General features: G+C 44.9%; 1 protein-coding gene across 1 annotated transcript in view; it reads right to left on the bottom strand.

The window, feature by feature from the left end:
- The window catches only part of mdga2a (MAM domain containing glycosylphosphatidylinositol anchor 2a), a 61,456-nt gene that overhangs the window by 10,985 nt on the left and 26,843 nt on the right, over nt 1-23,628 (bottom strand). Inside the window, exons 4-6 of the mRNA XM_062440552.1 lie at nt 15,155-15,427; nt 4,454-4,602; nt 1,449-1,626 (exon numbers count right to left, since the gene is read on the bottom strand). Coding sequence (XP_062296536.1) covers nt 1,449-1,626; nt 4,454-4,602; nt 15,155-15,427 — 600 coding nt within the window. The remainder of the gene's footprint in view (nt 1-1,448; nt 1,627-4,453; nt 4,603-15,154; nt 15,428-23,628) is intronic.

The following is a 23,628-nucleotide window of genomic DNA, read 5'->3' as shown; positions in this document are numbered from 1 at the left end:
TTCCTTCCGTCCGCCCTTCCTTTCTTCCGGCCGATCTTTCCTTCCGTTTGTCCGTCCATCCTTCCTTACTTCTGTCCTTCCTTCCTTCTGTCCTTCCTTCCTTCCGTCCGTCCTTCCTTTCTTCCGTCCGTCCTTCCTTAATTCCTTCCTTCCTTCCTTCCATCTGTCCATCCTTCCTTCCTTCCATCCTTCCTTCCTTCCTTCTGTCTGTCCTTCCTTCCTTCCGTCCGTCCTTCCTTTCTTCCGGCCGATCTTTCCTTCCGTTTGTCCGTCCATCCTTCCTTACTTCTGTCCTTCCTTCCTTCCTTCCTTCTGTCCTTCCTTCCTTCCGTCCGTTTTTCCTTTCGTCCGTCCTTCCTTCCTTCCTTCCTTCCTTCCTTCCTTCCTTCCTTCCTTCCTTCCCTCATCAGATCAGATTGTTCTGTTTTTGACTCTTAAATGAAAATGAGTTTGACCGCTCTGCTCTGATTAATTATATAAATTAAAGGTTAAAACACTAAAAATGAACCTGCTGCAGAGTGGCAGAGTGAAGCTTCAGCTGAATTATATTTAATCATATTTCAGTAGGAAGCTTCCTCTTCTCTGATCTGCTTCTCTTTGAAAGTAGAAGAAAGCTGAATAAGGATTATATAATGTTATTGTTTGTCTTGTTGAATTATATTTATCCTCATCACTTTGTTTCACGCCTGCAAACAGCAACGAGTGTCTGCTGTCAAAGTGATTATTCAGCAGAACAGGAAGTCTGCTGTTTATTTATTCAGGAAGTTACCAAAGTGAACGACAGTCAGTAACTTTCTCTCTCTCTTCCTTTTTCTGACTTGTATTGAGGTTTTTTTCTGTGTGTTTGAGGGAAAAAGAAAAGATGATATCTGAGTGTGTTCTAGTTTAACCTTCGTGTCGTCCTCCCGGGTGAGATTGACTCAGTCTGTTTTGACTGTTCCTTCTTTCGTTCGTTCTGTCCTTCCTCCCTCCCTCCCTCCTTCCTTCCTTTCCTCCCTTCCTTCCTCCCTCCTTTCCTTCCTTCTTCCTTCCTTTGTTCTTTTCTCCCTCTTTCCTTCCTTCCTTCCTTCCCTGCCTTCCTTCCTCCTTTCTTTCCCTTCCCTTCCCTTCCCTTCCCTTCCCTTCCCTTCCCTCCCTCCTTCCTTATTAGCTCCCTCCCTTCCCTCCTCCCTCCTTTCCTTTCCTCCTTCCTTCCTTCTTTCCTTCCTTCCCTCCTTCCTCCCTTCATTCTTTCCTTCCTTCCTCCTCCTCCTTTCCTTCCTTCTTCCTCCCTTCCTTCCTCCTTCCTTCCTTTCCTTCCTTCTTCCTCCCTTCCTTCCTCCCTCCTTTCCTCCCTCCTTTCCTCCCTTCCTTCCTTGACTGGAGGACAACAGGAGGGTTAAATGCCCTTATCTTCTTCCTCTAACCAGAAGATTAAAGCAGGAAGTGTCGCTATGCAGACGACTCACCGCTGTACGTGATGATGCGTTCGGTGGCGTCTCCTTCTCCGTAGCGGCTGATCGGCGTCAGACGAACCAGGTACGACTCCGGCTTGACGAGCTCGGTCAGGTTGTAGGTCAACAGCTCCCCCTTCTGGATGCTTCCCTCCATGGGAATCTCCTGCTCCCACCAGCGAGACTGACTCATCTGAAACACAGCAGGACGATGCATTCAGGGACAGTTAGCTTCTTTAAGCCTCCGGTTGTAGGAAGGGAGGAAGGAAGGACAGGAGGGAGGGAGGAAAGGAGGAAGGAAGGAAGGAAGGAAGGACAGGAGGAAGGGAGGAAGGGGAGGGAAAGGAGTAAGGAGGGAGGGAGGGAGGAAAGGAGGAAGGAAGGAAAGAAGGACAGAAGGAAGGAAGGAAGGGCGATGGAGTAAAGAAAGAAGGAAGGAAAGGAGGGAGGGAAGGAGGGAGGGAAGGGAGGGAGGAAGGAAGGAAAGGAGGAATGGAGGAAAGAAGGACGGAAGGAAGGTAAGAGGGAGGAAGTAACAGTCAAAACAGACGGGGTCAATTTGACCCGGGAGGACGACACGAAGGTTAAAGAAAGTGCTAATAAATAATGTTTATTATTATTATTTTTAATATAATAATGTAAATCAATGTTAATACATTTGCATCCTTTCTGGTTGAATGTGTGTAGAAGGAAGGATATGAAGCAGACTGTGATTTATAAAGAGATAAAAGAGGGGGGGGGGGGGGGGGGGGGGGTAGAAACTCTTCCTCACAGCTGACCTCATGTCTCTGCTTCTCCACAGCAGCAGAAAGAAAAATAACATTTTATATACGAAGACTTTTATATTTCAGACCAGAAAACTTCTCTTCATCCTGCTCTGTTTACGCTCCAGTAAACTCTTCCTCCTCTTCCTCCTCTTCCTCCTCTACTTACTCTTCCTCCTCTTCTTCCTCGAACATCTCACCTCTCTCTCTCGCTCCCATTTCTGCTCCTTCCTTCCTTTTCCTCTGAGTCTCTCCTCATCATCATCATCATCATCATCATCTCCAGTAAACTCTTCCTCCTCTTCTTCCTCTTCTTCCTCAAACATCTCACCTCTCTCTCTCTCGCTCCCTTTTCTTATCCTTCCTTTTCCTCCAAGTCTCTCCTCATCATCATCATCATCTTCTTCTTCCCTCTCACTTCTTTCTTGTCCTCATTCTCTCCACTTCTTCTTCATCTCATCATTTTCCATCCATCAGCACTTCCTCCTCCCTCTCTCTCTTCCTCTCTCTCTCTCCTCTCTCTCTCTTTTCTCTCTCTCTCTCTCTCTCTCTCTCTCTCTCTCTCTCTCTCTCTCTCTCTCTCTCTCTCTCTCTCTCTCTGTCTCTCTTTCTCTCTCTCTCTGTCTCTCTTTGTCTCTCTTCCTCTCTCTCTCTCTCTCTCTCTCTCTCTCTTTCTCTCTGTCTCTCTCTCTCTCTCTCTGTCTCTCTCTCTGTCTCTCTCTTTCTCTCTCTCTGTCTCTCTCTTTCTCTGCAGCACATTTGTACAGACTCGTATGAATGAAAAAGACAGGCCAGTCGCCATGGCAACGAGCCCTCCTCCCCCTCCTCTTCCTCCTCTTCCTCGTCCTCTGAGCCTCTCGGCTGCTGCTTCAGGCTCTCAGGTACTAAACGCTCTGCAGCAGTTTGAGAGCCGTTAAGTGTTTAATAATAAAATGTTATCATGAAGATTCAAATGAAGATTTTTTTAGAAATGAAAACAGATTTATTAAACAGTGTTTGTTTAAATTGACCCGATGACATTTAAACATGATTTAAATCCTCACAAAACCTGAGAGGAAAGAAACCTGGGAGCCGTTTTTATTTAGTCTGTCAGTGTTTTAGTGCAGCAAGTAACAGGATATACACACATACATACACACACACACATATACACACACACACACACACACACACACACACACACACACACATATACAAATACACACATACACATAGATACACATACACATATACACACATACACACACACACACACACACACATACACACACATACACATACACACACACACACACACACACACACACACACACACACTTATTTTAATCTTTAACCTTTCTGTTTTAGAGCTCTACATTCGGCTTGTCTTATTGGATCCTTTTAAAAATATCTAACTTGGTTTTTAGACAGTTTAAAAACAGACTGAGGAGTCGGGTGACTTTTATAAAGTCATAATATTAGGAGAAAAAGTATTAAATCTATGAGAACTTCTGAGCATCTTGTGAAGTTATACTTTGGTACCTTAGAACCTGAGTTCATTCTCCCTGTGGGTCTTTATGAGGAGTTTTCACTGAGGTTACATCTTCATGTCCTCTGGCCATAAACTCTGGGCTGGTAACCACTTGTGTGTGTGTGTGACACACATACATACATATACACACACACACACACACACACATAGATACACACACACACAGATACACACACACACATAGACACACACACACACATAGATACACACACACAGATACACACACACACAGATACACACACACGCATAGACACACACACACATAGATACACACACACACACACACACACACACATAGACACACACACACACATAGACACACACACACACATAGACACACACACACACACATAGACACACACACACACACACATAGACACACACACACACACACACATAGATACACACACATATCTTCATGTCCTCTGGCCATAAACTCTGGGCTGGTAACCACAAATAAGGAAATACTTCATCTTTTGGTTCATCAGCATCAAATGATCAGTATCAGGACCACAAGAGGAGCTGCAAGGCTGTCGCTGGTTACCAGGGTTACACGTCGTACGGTAGGGGGTGACCCTGTGTGTACCCTGTGTGTGTGTGTGTGTGTGTATCTATGTGTGTGTGTGTGTATATATGTGTGTGTGTGTGTATATATGTGTGTGTGTGTGTGTGTGTGTATATATGTGTGTGTGTGTATATATGTGTGTGTGTGTCTCCGTACTGACCTGCCTGATGCCGAGCCTGTAGGCCAGGATCCGGTCCACGGCGCCGGGCTCCATCTGAGTCCACTGCAGCCTGAAGCCGTAGACACGCGGCCGGTTCTGCCACAAAGCGCTGTAAGTGTCGTAGTAAAACTCTGGAGCGTAGGCTTTCCCTGAGGAACACACAGGGGTCAGAGGTCACACACAGCAGGACTCAGCTTCACTTCATTCATTCACAACCAAACATAAACAAACAGGAAGTTAAGATCGGATCATTCAGACACTGAGACACAGAACTACTCTTCTCCTCACTTTCAAAGCTCTTAATAATCAGACTCGTTTATAACTTAACCCCCCAATCAAGACTGTATATATAATGGACGTAACATCCGTGACGTCACCCATTGGTTTGTGGACTGCTGCTCGGAGGCCAATAGTATCGGATCTGAGCAGCGCCATCTTGAACATTTCAGGTGCATGCTGGGAAAAATAAAAACAGGGATTCTACTTATATGGGCATCAGGAGGAGCATGAGGCGCCCTCCTGAACCTGTGAACCAATCAACCTGTCAATCACCACGTAGCCACGCCCTAATGCATACCCTGCTTTATCGTCACATATAAAATCAGGGAGGCCAAAATGTCCCAAATGAACATCATACTGCATTGAAGAAGGCTTTAAACTAGCGATTGAGACCATAAACACCGATTTTCATTCTCTGAAACCAAAAGAACTTTTTCTTCTGATTATTTGTGGCGACACCTGAACGCAGCACGCATGTTCATGACATCATTTAAATAAATAATGAAGAATTATTACTACAGAAGCCTTTTAGTACCAAAATGTATGTGATGGTTTTGTTTCTTCTCTTGTCTGATAAACGTTTACTTTAGATATTTCTTGTCTTTGCTGGTTTGAACATCTCAAAGTTTAAATATGAAGATTAAATATTTTTGAACCAAAATTATGAATATTATGAATTTTCTGTGGTGTTTTTTTCTCGTAGAATCTGTTTCATGTGTCCAAGTTTGGTGATTCCTGTCTTTTAGATTTGAGAAGAAGAAATGATGAAAGAGTCAGTGTGTGTGTATGTGTGTGTGTGTGTGTGTGTGTGTGTGTGTGTGTGTGTGTGTGTTAATCTCAGAGGCAGCAGGATTATAAAACTCAACTTAATATGACAGTAAACAGTCTGTGTGTGTGTGTGTGTGTGTGTGTGTGTGTGTGTGTGTGTGTGTGTGTGTGTGTGTGTGTGTGTGTGTGTGTGTGTGTGTGTGTGTGTGTGTGTGTGTGTGTGTGCTGATGTGCAGGTTGGAGGATTAAACCTCTAAAGAAGAAGAAGAAGAAGAAAAGTCACCTGACTGGACAGAAACCTTCCAGCATGTTCGACCTGATAAGCAGAGCTGCGTCCTGATTGGCCGACTCAGACTTCAGTTCATTGCTGAATAATCTGAATTTAAGATATTTTGGATGTTTCAGCTTCATGTGACTGAAGGATGAACTTTCACTTTATAGTCTTTCATTTCATCTGCACAATATACTTTAGAGGACTCTTCCACACATTTAACGTACATTAAGAGTTGGACAATATCGGAATATCGGATATCGGCCAATTTAGAGCATCCCTAATATATATAAATAAGTTTGGGTCTGAATATCAGAGACATTTGTGCCTCTTGGCCTCACAGAGAGAAAACGTCTCTACTCTGTGTGAATGTGTGAGCATCAGTCTGGCGAGTCGTCATGTCGGAGCTTCGTCTCACAGTTTTAGTTTTATTCTGACACCATGTTGTCGTCTGATTGGCTGCTGCAGGATGAGCCAGGTGTTGTCGTCTGATTGGCTGCTGCAGGATGAGCCAGGTACTGTCGTCTGATTGGCTGCTGCAGGATGAGCCAGGTGTTGTCGTCTGATTGGCTGCTGCAGGATGAGCCAGGTGTTGTCGTCTGATTGGCTGCTGCAGGATGAGCCAGGTACTGTCGTCTGATTGGCTGCTGCAGGATGAGCCAGGTGTTGTCGTCTGATTGGCTGCTGCAGGATGAGCCAGGTACTGTCGTCTGATTGGCTGCTGCAGGATGAGCCAGCAGATAGTTAACAGCTGATCACCAGCAGAGACTCAGAGACCATAAACGCTGTCATCTTCCATCAGCTCTGCTTCCTGCTGCTGCTCGCCGTGCACTCTGCTGCTCCCCGTGCACGCTTCTGCTCGCCGTGCACGCTTCTGCTCCCTATACACGCTTCAGCTCGCCGTGCACGCTTCTGCTCCCTGTGCACGCTTCCGCTCTCCGTGCACGCTTCTGCTCCCTATACACGCTTCTGCTCCCTTTGCACGCTTCTGCTCCCTGTGCACGCTTCTGCTCCCTGTGCACGCTTCTGCTCCCTGTGCACGCTTCTGCTCCCTGTGCACGCTTCTGCTCCCTGTGCACGCTTCTGCTCCCTGTGCACGCTTCTGCTCCCTGTGCACACTTCTGCTCCCTGTGCACGCTTCTGCTCCCTGTGCACGCTTCTGCTCCCTGTGCACGCTTCTGCTCGCCGTGCACGCTTCTGCTCCCTGTGCACGCTTCTGCTCCCTGTGCACGCTTCTGCTCGCCGTGCACGCTTCTGCTCCCTATACACGCTTCTGCTCCCCGTGCACGCTTCTGCTCGCCGTGCACGCTTCTGCTCCCTGTGCACGCTTCTGCTCGCCGTGCACGCTTCTGCTCCCTATGCATACTTCTGCTCCCCGTGCACGCTTCTGCTCGCCGTGCACGCTTCTGCTCGCCGTGCACACTTCTGCTCCCTATGCACGCTGCTGCTCCCTATGCACGCTTCTGCTCGCCGTGCACGCTTCTGCTCGCCGTGCACACTTTTGCTCCCTGTGCACGCTTCTGCTCGCAATGCACACTTCTGCTCGCTGTGCACGTTGCTGCTCGCTGTGCACACTTCCGCTCGTCGTGCACGCTTCTGCTCGCCGTGCACGCTTCTGCTCACTGTGCACGCTGCTGCCGCCACCGCTGCACGACAGCAGGCCGTGCTAAGAGGCTTAACGCAGGCCGCTGGTCTTACAGGAAGTGTCTCGCAGCGCTGACAGGGCGTCTTTGCAGGGGAGCTTTCATCAGGACGGGACGACACGCTTCCACTCAGCCGCCACTTCCTGCGTGACGCCCGACGTTCTCAGAGTCAGTCTCAAGATTTAAAGACGACTTAAAACAAGGATTTAAATCCACAGAGGGACAAACTTTTCCCTCATCGTACTGAGTGTCAGCGCTCGGCTCCTCAAAGCTGCTCATAACAAGAATGTTGCTGTTTTTAGGAATTACAGGAATCATAGATTGATGACACGCTTTCAGAGTCCAGATCAATCAGCACTGGTTCCCTGCAGGGTTCGGTCAGATCCACACACACACACAAACACTTTATTTGGCACGGTAACCATGGTAACCACTCGCCTACCAAGGTGCTTTGAGAGACTTCATTTCTTACCCAGACTCACTCAGAGTGTTCGGTGTGGACCAGAGGATTATGTTTTTATTTTATCCGGCTGCACCAGAGAGCTTAGTTAGATATGGGATATCAGAGTGGTAACCATGGCAACCTCACTGTACAACTAAAAAAACTAAGCTTGCTCGTCTGGTACACGCCGCCATGAAGGTGATGAGGAGGAATGAACATCGGCTCCTCCGGTCCAGATATGAGCAGTGTGATGTGATAATGAGCGCTGGTAGAAAATACACTTTAGTTTATATAGTATATGTGTCGTCCTCCCGGGTCAAATTGACCCCGTCTGTTTTGACTGTTCCTTCTTTCCTCCCTTCCTTCCTTCCTTCCTTCCTTCCTTCCTTCCTTCCTTCCTTCAATCTGTCCTTCCTCCCTCCTTCCTTCCTCCCTTCCTTCCTTTTTTCCTTCCTTCCTCCCATCCTCTTTTCCTTTCTCCTTCCCTCCCTCCTTCCTTCTTTCCTCCCTCCCTCCTACCTTCCTTCTTTCCTCCCTCCCTCCTTTCCGTCCGTCCTTCTTTCCTCCCTCCTTTCCTTTAGTCTTCCTCCTTCCTTCCTCCCTTCTTTCCTTCCTTTCTTCCGTCCTCCTTTCCTTCCTTCCTTCCGTCCTTCCTTCTTCCTTCTTCCCTCCCTACCTTCCTCCCTCCCTCCCTTCCTCCCTCCCTCCTCGAGGACAACAGGAGGGTTAAGTGTAAAACTTTACTGCAAACTGTGTGAATTTCCTTTTTTTTCTCATTCATAGTTAATGAGCCTGAAAACAGTGTGTGGTCCTTTAAAATAATTTAAATAATGCAGAACAGAAAAGAAGTCAACAACAACATCCTGCAGAAGTGCAAACAGACAAGATAAAGGTTTATAAATGTTCCTCATGTGTGTTAGTGTTGTAATCTATTAGCCTTAAAGACTCAGCTGTTAATGCAACAACCGAGAGGAGGCAGGAAGTTTTCCCTTCTTCTTTCCTTTCTCCCTCCCTCCTCCTTTCTTCCTTCCTTCTTTCCATCATTCCTTCCTTCCCTCCTTCCTTCCCTTCCTTCCATCTTTCCTTCTTTCCTTCCTTCTTCCTTCCTTCCTTCCTTCCTTCCTTCCTTCCTTCCATCCTTCCTCCCCTCCTTTCCTTCCTTCCTTCCTCCCTTCTTTCCTCCCCCCTACCTTCCTCTTTTCCTTTCTCCCTCCCACCTTCCTTCCTTCTTTCCTCCCTCCCTCCTTTCTTTCCTTCCCTTCCTCCCTTCCTTCCTCCCACCCTCCCTTTCCTTTCTTCTTCCTCCCTTCCTTCCTCCCTTCCCTTAATTCTTCCCTTCTTTCCTTCCTCTCCCTCCTTCCTGCCTTCCTTCCTCCCTTCCTTCCTCCCTTCTTTCCTCCCTCCCTTCCTCCCTTCCTCCCTCCAATGTTCCTAATGTGTGTTAGTGTCGTAATCTGTTAGCCTTAAAGACCTCAGCTGTTTATCCTCCCTTCCTTCCTTCCTTCCTCCCTCCTTCCTTTCCTTCCTTTCCTTCCTCCCTTCCTTCCTCCTTCCTTCCTCCCTTCCTCCAATGTTCCTAATGTGTGTTAGTGTTGTAATCTATTAGCCTTAAAGACCTCAGCTGTTCATCCTCCCTTCCTTCCTTCCTTCCTCCCTCCTTCCTTTCCTTCCTTCCTTCCTCCCTTCCTTCCTCCTTCCTTCCTCCCTTCCTCCAATGTTCCTAATGTGTGTAAGTGTAGTAATCTATTAGCCTTAAAGACCTCAGCTGTTAACTCAACCATAGAGAGGAGGCAGGAAGTTTCCTGCCCAGTGTTTGTTGTCAGTGTGAGTACAGATAACAGATGTGTGAGAGGTTTCCTGAAGCTCTGCACATTATTTATGACGCTGCAGAATCCCCCCCGAGGAAACTCTCAGCGCTTCTCTGCTTCTGTCTGCCAGCGTTCAGGATTTAAAGATGAGATAAACTCTAATTAAGCGCCATGTTCTCGTCATCAACGCGTAAATATTTAGAGCTGGAAAGAAGCTAATAGTCTCCGTCAGGTCCTCGGGCCTGTTAGCAGAACATCACCAACAGCTGCAGGACCGGATCACACCCAGTTAACTAGTTAACTGTACTGAGAGAGGGGGGGGGGGGAGAGAGAGAGAGAGAGAGAGAGAGAGAGAGAGAGACAGAGAGAGAGAGAGAGAGAGAGAGAGAGAGAGAGAGAGAGAGAGAGAAAGAGAGAGAAGAGCCGGAGACCAGGTCCAAGTCTGTCAGGAAGAGTCTCAAAACTTTCCTTCCTTCCTCCCTTCCTCTTTTCCTCCTTTCTTTCCTTCTTCCTACCTTTCTTCCTCCCTCCCTCCTTTCTTTCCTTCTTCCTCCCTTCCTTCCTTCCTTCCACCTTTCTTTCCTTCTTCCTCCCTTCCTTCCTGCCTCCCTCCTTTCTTTCCTTCCTCCTTACTTTCCTTCTCCTCCTTTCTGAACATATCAAACTGTTCTAGCTGCTCTCATATTTTCCTTTATTCACTTTGTCTAATATCCAAATTATTGATGATTATTTATCAAAAATCTAATTGTTTAAATTTTTTGTGAATGCACCAAAAGTCATCCGTACAATATTGTTGTGATATCGATATTGAGGTATTGACCCATTAATAAATAAAATAATGAACAATATGAATGAATATCAGCTGTTTCTGTTTGCTGCGTCACTGCAGAATAAACAACATGTGAGGAACAGGAAGCAGTTGATTGACAGGTCTGATGTAATGAGATGTGCATTCATTATGTGATGACTCCTGCAGACAGCTGCTGTCTTGGTGAGGAAAGACATTTAGTTTTCCTGAAATGTTAATATGAGAGTGAGTCAGAGAGAATAACGACGAAGACGAGGAGGACGAAGATAAACTGCAGTAAAGAAGAAAAAAAAGAAAAGAAAAGTGAAGAACAAAGACAAGAAAGTAGCAAGAGATGATGAAAGATGTGGTAAGGAAACGAGAAGGAAATGAAATGCAATGTCTCATCTGATGTATGGAAGATAAATAATCTGCTGTTCAAAATGCTTCATATAAAACAGCATTAAGATTATTATAAAACAAGATATCATATATATTTAACCCTATAATGCCTGAACCATCATATCATATAAAGTTTAAAAAGGTTATTAAAGACAAATTCTACAAGACAGAAATATACGAATGCTTTTAACCTTTGTGTCCTCCCGGGTCAAACTGACCTCGTCTGTTTTGACTGTTCCTTCCCTTCCTTCCTTCCTTCCTTCCTTCCTTCCTTCCTTCCTCCCTCCTTCTTTCCTCCCTTCCTCTTTTCCTTCCTCCCTCCCTCCTTCCTTCCTCCTTTCCATCCGTCTTCCTTCCTCCCTTCATTCCTCCCTCCTTTTCCTCCCTTCCTTCTTTCCTTTCGTCCCTTCCTTCCTCCACTCTTTCCTTCCTCCCTCCTTTCCTTCCTTCTTCCTTCCTTCCTTCCTTCCTTCTTTCTTCCTCCCTCCCTCCCTTCCATCCTTCCTTCCTCCCTCCCTCCTTCATTCTTTCCTCCCTCCCTCCTACCTTCCTTCTTCTTCCTCCCTTCTCTCCTTTCCTTCCTTCTTCCCCTCTTCCATCCTTCCTTCCTCCCTCCCTTCCTTCCTTCTTCCTCCTTTCCTACCTTGACTCGAGGACAACAGGAGGGTTAAGAGCTGGGTGTGAAGCGTCCATGTTTAGTTTTATATAATAACTTTTGTGGATTTATACTTTTTTTAATTTAAGCATTTATGAAGACTGAGTCAGACCCAGACGATGAGCAGAGGGAAACATTACACTCTGTCCTCAGCTGCACATCACAGACGCCAACTCACACCAACTGTTATCCATGTTGACACTGATCTTCCTCCCAACTCAAACCCACAGATCCCAGTACAGGTGGAGCGGTCTGCACTGGGACCCAACACGTCAAACCAGGCGTCTGCTCTTCCTCCTTAATTAGCAGAACTGTTTCCCCTGTTAGCTCGAGATGAGATGAGAGCAATAAAAGACTGCAAACACACTGCAGCTGCTTAACTCTCCTGTTGTCCCCGAGTCAAGGTATGAAAGATAGAAGAAAGGAAGGAAGGAAAGAAAAGGAGGGAGGAAGGAAGGAAGGAGGGAAGGAAAGGAGGATGGAAGGAGGGAAGGAAAGAGGGAAGGAAGGAAGGATGGAAGGAAGGAAGAAGGAAGGAAATGAGGGAGAAAGGAAGGGATGAAGGAAGGAAGGAGGGAGGAAGGACAGATGGAAGGAAGGAAGGAAGGAGGGAAGGAAGGGAAGAATGAAGGGGTCAATTTGACCCGGGAGGACGACACGAAGGTTAACTGGTCAGACCAAAACCAAACTAAAGAAGTGTTTCCTGCTAGGCTCCGTTAATACCAGATATGCCAACATTGCAAAGGCTGTAAGAGAAGATGCCCTAAGATAACCCTAACCCTAACCCTGACCCTAACCCTGACCCTAACCCTGACCCTAACCTAAGATAACCCTAACCCTACCATAAGAAAACCCTAACCCTAACCCTGACCCTAACCCTAACCCTGACCCTGCCCTAAGATAACCCTAACCCTGCCCTAAGATAACCCTAACCCTGCCCTAAGATAACCCTAACACTGCCCTAAGATAACCCTAACCCTACCCTAAGATAACCCTAACCTAAAATAACCCTAACACTACCCTAAGATAACCCTAACCCTGCCCTAAAATAACCCTAACACTGCCCTAAGATAACCCTAACCCTGCCCTAAGATAACCCTAACCCTACCCTAAGATAACCCCAACCCTGCCCTACGATAACCCTAACCCTAACCTAAGATAACCCTAACCCTAACCTAAGATAACCCTAACCCGAACCCTAACCCTGTCCTAAGATAACCCTAACCCTGCCCTAAGATAACCCTAACCCTACCCTAAGATAACCCTAACCCTGCCCTAAGATAACCCTAACCCTACCCTAAGATAACCCTAACCCTAACCCTGCCCCTAAGATAACCCTAACCCTACCCTAAGATAACCCTAACCCTACCCTAAGATAACCCTAACCCTAACCCTGCCCTTAGATAACCCTAACCCTGCCCTAAGATAACCCTAACCCTACCCTAAGATAACCCTAACCCTGTCCTAAGATAACCCTAACCCTGCCCTAAGATAACCCTAACCCTGTCCTAAGATAACCCTAACCCTGCCCTAAAATAACCCTAACACTACCCTAAGATAACCCTAACCCTGCCCTAAGATAACCCTAACCCTACCCTAAGATAACCCTGTCCTAAGATAACCCTAACCCTACCCTAAGATAACCCTAACCCTAACCCTGCCCTAAGATAACCCTAACCCTGCCCTAAGATAACCCTAACCCTGTCCTAAGATAACCCTAACCCTGCCCTAAGATAACCCTAACCCTGTCCTAAGATAACCCTAACCCTGCCCTAAGATAACCCTAACCCTACCCTAAGATAACCCTGTCCTAAGATAACCCTAACCCTGCCCTAAGATAACCCTAACCCTGCCCTAAGATAACCCTAACCCTGCCCTAAGATAACCCTAACCCTACCCTAAGATAACCCTAACCCTGACCCTCATCCCAGATCACGCTCTCCATGCTGACCACAAACTGAGAGGGAAAAAAACGCTCTAATCTCAGCAAGGATCACGCGATGCAGAGCTCAGAGCTGAGGACCAACTAGACCTAAACACAGTGTGACTGCAGAGAGGATGAAGCAACACACACACACACACACACACACACACACACACACACACACACACACACACACACACACACACACACACACAGATACATAGAAGTTCTTAAGATGTAGCAGCCAATAATATCACACTTCTGATGAATGGTAGATACATTCATACAGAATCATATAATATAGATGGACATACAATAAAATGCTGCCCTGTAAATGCTCCCTTCCATCCTTCCTTCTTCCCTCCTTTCCTTCCTTCCTCCCTCCCTCCTTTCCTTCCTTCCTTCTTCCTCCCTTCCATCCTTCCTTCCTTCCTCCCTTCCATCCTTCCTTCTTCCCTCCTTTCCTTCCTTCCTCCCTCCCTCCCTCCTTTCCTTCCTTCTTCCTCCCTTCCATCCTTCCTTCTTCCATCTCTTCCTTCTTTCTTCCTCCCTCCCTTCCTTCCTCCCTCCCTTCCTTCCTTCTTCCTCCCTTCCTTCCTTGACTCGAGGACAACAGGAGGGTTAATTACTGAGTGCACTTAACCAACATGTTGAACTCTATTCACACACAGGTGAAAGCAGCCAAGTAGCAGCTGCATAATGTGAGAAAGCAGGAGATTGGATGCTGATAAAGGAGCTGAAGCACTGGAGGAAACCCAGCTGGACGGACTCCACCAGGTGCTCCTCATCACACCTACAGTGATTAAGGCTGAAGGGAGAGCCAGCTGGACAGCCGCCAGACATTACAGGAAAGAGTCGCCACTCGAGACGGACGCCCACAGAAAGAGTCGTGCTCTTCTCTCACACGAGGAAGAGAGGAAGACGAACAAAGAGACGTTCTCACCGAGGTTTAAAAACCTACCGAGAGCCAACGAATGCTGTGATTGGTGACTTGACGCATGATCACAATAACAAAGAGACACAAACACTGGACAACTCTCAGTCTGTCAGGACAAGTCTCAATCTGTGAGGACAAGTCTCAATCTGTGAGGACAAGTCTCAATCTGTGAGGACAAGTCTCAATCTGTCAGGACAAGTCTCAGTCTGTGAGGACAAGTCTCAATCTGTCAGGACAAGTCTCAAGTCTGTGAGGACAAGTCTCAATCTGTGAGGACAAGTCTCAATCTGTGAGGACAAGTCTCAATCTGTGAGGACAAGTCTCAATCTGTGAGGACAAGTCTCAATCTGTCAGGACAAGTCTCAGTCTGTGAGGACAAGTCTCAATCTGTCAGGACAAGTCTCAGTCTGTGAGGATGAGTCTCAAGTCTGTGAGGACAAGTCTCAAGTCTGTGAGGACAAGTCTCAGTCTGTGAGGACAAGTCTCAAGTCTGTCAGGACAAGTCTCAGTCTGTGAGGACAAGTCTCAAGTCTGTGAGGACAAGTCTCAATCTGTGAGGACAAGTCTCAGTCTGTGAGGACAAGTCTCAGTCTGTGAGGACAAGTCTCAAGTCTGTCTAGCTATGTCTCAATCTGTGAGGACAAGTCTCAAGTCTGTGGGGAAAAGTCTCAATCTGTCCAGTTATGTCTCAATCTCTGTCTCTTAAGTCGTGTCTCAAAGTCTCAAGTTCTGAATCTCAGGTCTATTTCCTTCTTCTTCTACTGTTCTGTGTGACTCAGACTCACCTGTGACCAGGAAGGTGCAGCGTCCCGCTCCGGCCTCGTTGGTGATGTCACAGGTGTACTCGCCGTAGCCTTCTCTGTTCAGAGCTCTGACGTGGTAGTTGGTGTCGTCGCGCTGGTCGCTGAACTGTCCGACGGTGAGGAGACGGGAGCCCAGCTTCCACTCGTACCTCAGGAGGCGAGCCGGATGAGCTCTCAGCAGGCGGCAGGTGAGGCTGAACGCTCGACCCAGAGCCTGACGGATCTCTGTGTACGCCGGCTCCACCGTGGGAGGGACTGCAAATACGACACAGAAGAAGAAATATGAGAAAACTGTCAGTTTCTCCATCTTTACAAACTCATGTTGTTGGTCCAAAGTTTGTTTATACTCACAGAACTTTTATTTTGAAGCTATAATATGTAAGTACTCTGCATTAAAATATCTTAAAACACCTCTGTTATAGATTTTGTTGAGTTGTGTGCTTATATTATCATATATTGTTTCCAATTGTCAAACTAAGAGAAATCCATCATTTTAATTAAGGAAGCAGTCTGTTTCCTTGGTGATTATAGCCTCTCTACCAATTAGGGATGGGAATCACCAGAGGCTCCACAATACGATATTATTGCGATTTAAAATATATTGCGATATGCTGTGATATATTACCATCATTACCTTTTTTCACCTGCAAATGATGCCTCCAAAGGAAAAAAAACTTAAATGTTCATTTGCAATTCCTATAATAAAAGATTGATACTTGATACTTTCCCCCCACCCCTACTACCAATAAGTAGACAACTAAGATCAGATGCACGTGTGTCAACGATGTGGTGGTTTGGCACAATGGCGTCTACCAAAAATGGAGAGGAAGAGAAAAGCTGCATGACATTAATAAATATAAATATCTCTGGAGTCTTTAATAAAAGCTCTTCAGCCAGACAGCTAAGCTTCATTTGAACCTTTCATTGAATTACTGATGGAATAATTTGTGTTAATTAGCTGATAATCAGTCTGTGATGTTTGTTTTCACCTGCATGTTTCTACATTTTTATTTGCTAATAAGAGCAATGAGAGATAAAAACCTTTAATTAGAGATCAGAGCATCAGTGAACCTGGAATCCAACCAGAAATGAATCAGTTATCAGCCGTCAGAGAGGAATATATGATGATCTGATAATATACTGCAAACGCTGAGAATCTCATAACATCATTTTGTTAATGATGTTTAAAAAACAACAAATTTAATTACTCAACGTCGAGGTTGAACTAATCAAATGCTGATACATTTTACTGTTCATATGATTGATCCACATAAACAGGAAGCTGTGAAAACAGAGTCGGCTGCTCTGTAGGTTTGATGTGTTAAAGGTCTGCGTGTATAAAAAACATAGACTGTATATAAGAAATGGACGTAACATCCGTGACGTCACCCATTGGTTTGTGGACTGCTGCTCGGAGGCCAATAGTATCGGATCTGAGCAGCGCCATCTTGAAAATTTCAGGTGCATGCTGGGAAAAATAAAAACAGGGATTCTACTTATATGGGCATCAGGAGGAGCATGAGGCGCCCTCCTGAACCTGTGAACCAATCAACCTGTCAATCACCACGTAGCCACGCCCTAATGCATACCCTGCTTTATCGTCACATATAAAATCAGGGAGGCCAAAATGTCCCAAATGAACATCATACTGCATTGAAGAAGGCTTTAAACTAGCGATTGAGACCATAAACACATTTTGAAAACGTTTACTGAGGTTAGAAATCAAGTGAGAAGTTGGTGAATTCTCCATTGACTTGTATAGAGACGGAAGTCCTTTTGACACCAAAACGGTCGCCCCCTGGTGGCCTTTTGATAGAATGCAGTTTTAAGTTACTTCCTCGTTGGCATCATTTCAGAGGACCGGAGCTCCCTGCCTGGTCTCTTCCAAACACTGACGCCACCTGCTGGCTGGAGGTGGAGCCACCGATTCAGTAGTTTGTGCACTAATATGTTCAAAGGCTCAGACTGACCATCAGCTGTGCAGAAGAATTAACATAACACTCCCACACTCCTTAGACACTGTTCCAGCTTTGTGAAAAAAAGTCAATCTTAACACCGGTGCCTAAAAAGCCGCGTGAGAATCAGAGAATAATGATCTTCATCTTGTAGCTTTGACCTCGATTATCATGAAATGTTTTGATGAATTTGCAGAGTCGCTGCTCTAGAAGGGAATCCAGCCAATGTTAGATACTGCACATGTCAATTAGCCTATAAGTATGAGGTCAGCACTGAAGACGGCATCCTCAGCATTTCACACTTTATCTCCAAACACCTTGAGAAGAAAAAAGCCAACACTGGACTTTAAATATAGATTCTAGTTCAGCATACAGGGATCCTATAAGCTTTTAACACTGCACACTAATGACAGCAGGAAAGTTCTCCCCAATAATTTGAGTATAAAATATGCTGACGATACTGTGATTTCTAAGCCGTGTCCACATGGTTCCTTCTGTGAACCGTGATGAGATAGAGACCTTCATCAAGAGATATGACACCAACCATCTCATCCTTACTGTCACTGAAACTCAAGAGATGGACCTTGACCCGAGGAAAGAGACTGACCAAGAGCCATTGAAGCTACTGTTTATTTCAGCCTCCATCAAGCTGCTGAACTCTCATATTAAATCTCAATGTGCAATAAATACAGAAGCACTTTAGCACTCAGCACTTTAATTGTTAGTTTGTTTTTAAGCCATCATGTTGTCAAAACCAGATGCATCATCAAATGTCTCTTTGGAGCTTTTAAGATGTTTTTATGTGAATCAGCTGTCTAGCATCATGTCAAACTGTCCCCAAGAGGAATTTCACCTCAGGGACAATAAAGTTTCCTCTGCTCTCTTCTACTGATCTCATCAGTTCTAACTCCATCTCTCTCTTTTTATCTCAACTCTCAGAGCATATTTAAACTATTTATATACACACTGAAAATAGACTCAAGTAAATAAAATAAATAAACAGCAACCACAATTCATTTCTACAAAGTCTGAAATCTAAACTTTTGTGTCGTCCTCACGGGTCAAATTGACCCCGTCTGTTTTGACAGTTCCTTCCTTCCTTCCTTCATTCCTTCCTTCCATCCTTCCATCTTTCCTTCCTTCCATTCTTCCATCTTTCCTTCCTTCCTTCCTTCCATCTTTCCTTCCTTCCTTCCATCTTTCCTTCCTTCCTTCCTTCCTTCCTCCCTCCGTCCTTCCTTCCTCCTTTCTTTCCTTCCCTCTTTCCTCCCTACCTCCTTTCCTTCCTTCTTCCTCATTTTCTTCCTACCCTCCTTCCTCCCTCCCTCCTTTCCTTCCTGCTTCCCTCCTTTCCTTCTTTCCTCCGTCCTTCCTTCCTTCCTTCCTTCCTTCCTTCCTTCCTTCCTTCCTTCCTTCCTTCCTTCCTTCCTTCCTCCTTTCCTCCGTCCTTCCTTCCTTCCTTCCTTCCTTGACTTGAGGACAACAGGAGGGTTGAAGTACCCCCCTGAAAGTTGTTTGAAATCAAATCACTATGATCTGACCTCAGAGTTGACTCGCTGTTTTAAACTGAACGAGACTAAATGTAAGTCTAGTAGCAGCTGCAGCGTTTCATCTCCTCCTCCGTAGCTTCTCTCTGTAATGACGCCTCTAAAATAACCTTAAACCTCTTAAGTATTTGGAATATTTTAAACTCTTCGGGCTGTTAACCCCCCCGAGCTCTGCAGCGCTCTGCTAAAGGGCACAAAGGCAGATCTCTTTCTTTTTAAATCCCTTCAGCAGAACTTCCTCTGAGGATTTCCGCCACATTACAGGTGTCACTTCACAGATTAACGTCCTGCTGTCAAACACGGATCAAAATAAAACCTTCCTCTGACCCTTCAGCATCACAGTCAGAGGAATCAGCCCAAATCCTCCCTGATGGAGCGAGTACCAACGCTGCCTGGCTCCAGGGACGAGATCAGCTCCTCACCATTAAATCAGGCTGAAAGGTCACACAGACACTCATGCTGCAGATACAGTTTATACAGACTAATCAAAGCTTTTTTTGGGGCATAATTTCAACTCTAAACCTGATTTATAAACTTACTTCGTGCATTTTGACACTGACAACATAACACCAATACTTTATATTTCATGCATATCAAGCAAGCATGCAAAGGGAAAGTCACATAAACTATAAAATGCTATTTCATGTGTTTCTGGAGACATAAAATTACTACAGTAGATTATTTTCATTGTGTAATCATTGAGTCATTGTCTGAAAATAGTGAAAATGCAGGTTTTAATTTTACAACAGATAAGTGAGATGTATTCATGTCTCGTTTTGTCTAAACAACAGAACAACAGTATTTATAAAAAGCAGCAAAAGGATCACGTCTAAGAAGCTGATATCTGTGAATATTTGACTAAACCGATTATTCACGAGTCAAAACAGCAAATTATTTTTCTGTTGAACAACTAATTGACTAATTGTTGTAGCTCTAAAAAAGGCCCACACACACACACACACACAAACACACACATGCGCGCGCACACACACACACACAGAGACACAAACAGACCCACACACACACAGAGACACACAGAGAGACACACACAGAGACACACAGAGACACACACACACACACACACACACAGAGACACAAACAGACACACACACACACACAGAGAGACACACACACACAGAGACACACAGAGAGACACACACAGAGACACACACACAGAGACACACGCACACACACACAGACACAAACACACACACACACACACACAGAGACACACACAGAGACACACACACACACACACACACAGAGACACACACACACACACACACACACACACACACACAGAGACACACACACACAGAGACACACACACACACTCTCAGAGGTTACGGATGGAAAGGTCTCCGGTTCATCTTGACCCGCTGGAAATGTTTCCTCCTGTGAGGAAACGTTTCCAGGAACATCGAAAGGTCAACCGGACGCTTCTGCCCGCCGGCGAACCTTCAGCCGAGCGCTCTGATTGGTCGAAGAGCACTTCTAACCCTGCTGTTTAATTCCCATGATGCACTGCAGACTCGGGTTATCCAGCCTGTTAATGATCTCCGCTCTTTAGTACAGTATTTATATCCTGATAACTTTTTTAATTTTAAGTGGTAAAACTTTGTCTTTGGCTTCAGTCGGAGCAGAGGCGGCGTCTCCATGACAACGCTTCAACGCTTCAGGGGCCGAACAAGGAATTATTACATTTCATGATATATTAATTCAGTAAATTGATTCCTGTTAGAGGTTTGAGAATGATTGCACTGAAACAAGACTTCACTTTTCTCAAATCATCACCAACTACTTTAATTTTAATAGTCAAGGAAGGAAAGGAGGGAGGAAGGGAGGAAGGAAGGAAAGGAGGGAAGAAGGGAGGAAGGAAATGAAAGGAGGAAGGGAGGGAGAAAGGAAGGAAGGGAGGAAGGAAGGAAAGGAGGGAGGATGAAGGAAGGAAAGGAGGGAGGAAGAAGGAAATAAATGAGGAAGGGAGGAAGAATGCAGGAAAGGAGGGAGGAAGAAGGAAAGAAAGGAGGGAGGAAGGAAGACGGAAGGAAAGGAGGGAGGAAGGAAGGTAGGAGGGAGGGAGAAAGGAAAAGAGGAAGGGAGGAAGAAGGAAAGAAGGACAGGGGGAGGAAAGAAAGAGAGAAGGAGGGAGGAAAGAAGGAAGGAAGTAAGGAAGGAAGGGAGGGAGGAAAGAAGGAAGGGAGGAAGGAAAGACAGAAGGAAGGAAGAAAAAGGGGATGGAGGGAGGAAAGAAGGAAGGGAGGAAAGAGATAGGATGGAAAGAAAGAGAGAAGGAGGGAGGGAGGGAGGAAGGACAGACGGAAAGAAGGAAGGAAGTAAGGAAGGAAGGAAGGGAGGAAAGAAGGAACAGTCAAAACAGACGGGGTCAATTTGACCCGGGAGGACGACACGAAGGTTGATATTTAATTCTTCTTCACAGCATTTTAAACAGATCACACCGTCAGCTTCGGATGCGAAAGGTTATGAAAGAAAAGAGATTTCTGGCTCAACTTGACCCACTTTCAGCTTTCAGGTTGCGTTATAATATAAAGTACGACTGTTTTCTGCTAGAAGGAAACTTTTCAGCCGGTAAACAGTCCTTCAAGTCTGCTGAATGTTTTTCTGGGATTGTGGGCAACTCATACATCTGATGTCTCTGTAACACGTTAGAAAACAACCTCGGGGGGGATTTCATTTCATACAGCAGGTACAGTCAAGTTTTCCTTTTTTATTCTTCTGTCTGTTCACAAACTTTCGATAACTTCTGTGTCTGTCTGTAACATTTCCCAGGGTTGTGAGGACGGCAGTGACTCTCACTTTGGTGGGACATTTTACACCAGCTATTTTACAGTCATTAGTTTTTTTATGTATTATAATTTAATATAATATCTGTTCCCTACTTTAAAGTCTGTGTAAAGTAAGAATAAATGTGTTCTGGGTTTGACATACCACAGAAAAGTGTGTTGTTAACAACCCTGCCAAATGTAAAAATCAGCCTCTGTCTCTGCTCCCAAACGCTGAAGCCCCGCCCCCTACCAAGTGTCACCTATCAATCAAAGTCACCACATCTACCAGAAACATGGACGCTATTGCTGAGAGCTTTCTGCTGCTAACCATAGACTGTATATAATGGACGTAACATCCGTGACGTCACCCATTGGTTTGTGGACTGCTGCTCGGAGGCCAATAGTATCGGATCTGAGCAGCGCCATCTTGAAAATTTCAGGTGCATGCTGGGAAAAATAAAAACAGGGATTCTACTTATATGGGCATCAGGAGGAGCATGAGGCGCCCTCCTGAACCTGTGAACCAATCAACCTGTCAATCACCACGTAGCCACGCCCTAATGCATACCCTGCTTTATCGTCACATATAAAATCAGGGAGGCCAAAATGTCCCAAATGAACATCATACTGCATTGAAGAAGGCTTTAAACTAGCGATTGAGACCATAAACACATTTTGACAACGTTTACTGAGGTTAGAAATCAAGTGAGAAGTTGGTGAATTCTCCATTGACTTGTATAGAGACGGAAGTCCTTTTGACACCAAAACGGTCGCCCCCTGGTGGCCTTTTGATAGAATGCAGCTTTAAGTTACTTCCATGTTGGCCTCATTTCAGAGGACCGGAAATTATACAGCACTCATTTAGTTTCTTCATCTTCTGTCTCTCCACTACTTTTAGGAAATCTCTAACTCTTGTATGAATGCTTTAACAAAACTGAAACCGTTTTTCTAGGATTATGAGGACCGCTGGAGTCCCTCTAATGTAGAAATACAAGTTTAAGGACATTTATACAACAGCTACTAAACAGTCTTAAGTTTTCATTTTATTCTAACGTCTGTTCTCTAGTTCTAAGAAGCATTTTCAGTCAGTAAACAGTCCAGAAGCTTCTCTTTGAATGTTATAACATATTAAAATGTTTCTGGTATAACTGGGATTGTAACTCGCACCAACATCCAAATGATCAAAGAATTAAAAACAGCTGTCATTATCAGTTTCTGTTCAACACTTCATAAAATCTGATTGTGTTTTGTAGGAACTATAATGCACCTCGATAAATTACTGACGTCCCCATAATCCAGATTTTTAAAAACCCCCACTGTTTTATTCAATTCTGCATAATAGCTACCATCATTTCTTTCGTTTCTTTTGTTCACTTCTTTGAAAATCTCTTTTTTCAGCTGGTAACTTGTTTAAAATCCCAGAGGAGGAAGATGAGTTTGTATCAGGGATTGTGAGGACTGAACGTCACTATCGTCCCTGTAATCCAGTGAGGAAACTAACGCACTGTAAAGGGATTATTGTCAAACTAAACCCCCCAAAAAAGAAAACCCAACCTATGTTTCATCTGAACTGTTGCTCATAAGCTTTTATATTTGCACTTCACATGGACGTGATTCACATAATTATAAGATAAATAAAAATATAGTCCGAACATGCTCTTGTGTCATTTTTAGTTTAAATGTAAAACCAGTTTTCTTCTTGTTTCTACTCACTTAGACACTTTTAACTTTTAATTAATTAATTATTTCTGCAGTTGAGCTTCTCAGTCAGCAGCTTTTCTTGAGGATCAGAGAAGTTTCCTCTTTGCTCACAGTTAGAGGTTCAATCTGGGTTTTATGTGACTTGAATGTTGTTTCACTTATTTCAGAGTAATCCACCTGTAATCTGTCTTCAGTATAATCTTCTTAGTGTTGCTCACAACAGTGAAAACAGCAAACACATTGAAGGAAGTAGGAAAAAATGTACAGAGATGTTTTTACAGAAGTGAAAAAGCCTAAAAAGTTAAATATTTAAAAAGGTTCTTTCTACTGAGGAACACGAGGAGTGAAATGTACCCAACTACCAAAAGTATTAAAGAAACAGAAGCTCTTGTTTAAATATTTCAACACAGTGTTTTACCTCCAGCTTTTGTTTGGTATGCATTTTTAATTTCTCCTATATAATTGGG

Source organism: Scomber scombrus, chromosome 19 (assembly GCF_963691925.1).
Source record: "Scomber scombrus chromosome 19, fScoSco1.1, whole genome shotgun sequence".
Lineage (NCBI taxonomy): Eukaryota > Metazoa > Chordata > Actinopteri > Scombriformes > Scombridae > Scomber > Scomber scombrus.
This window is presented reverse-complemented; position numbering and strand designations above follow the sequence as displayed.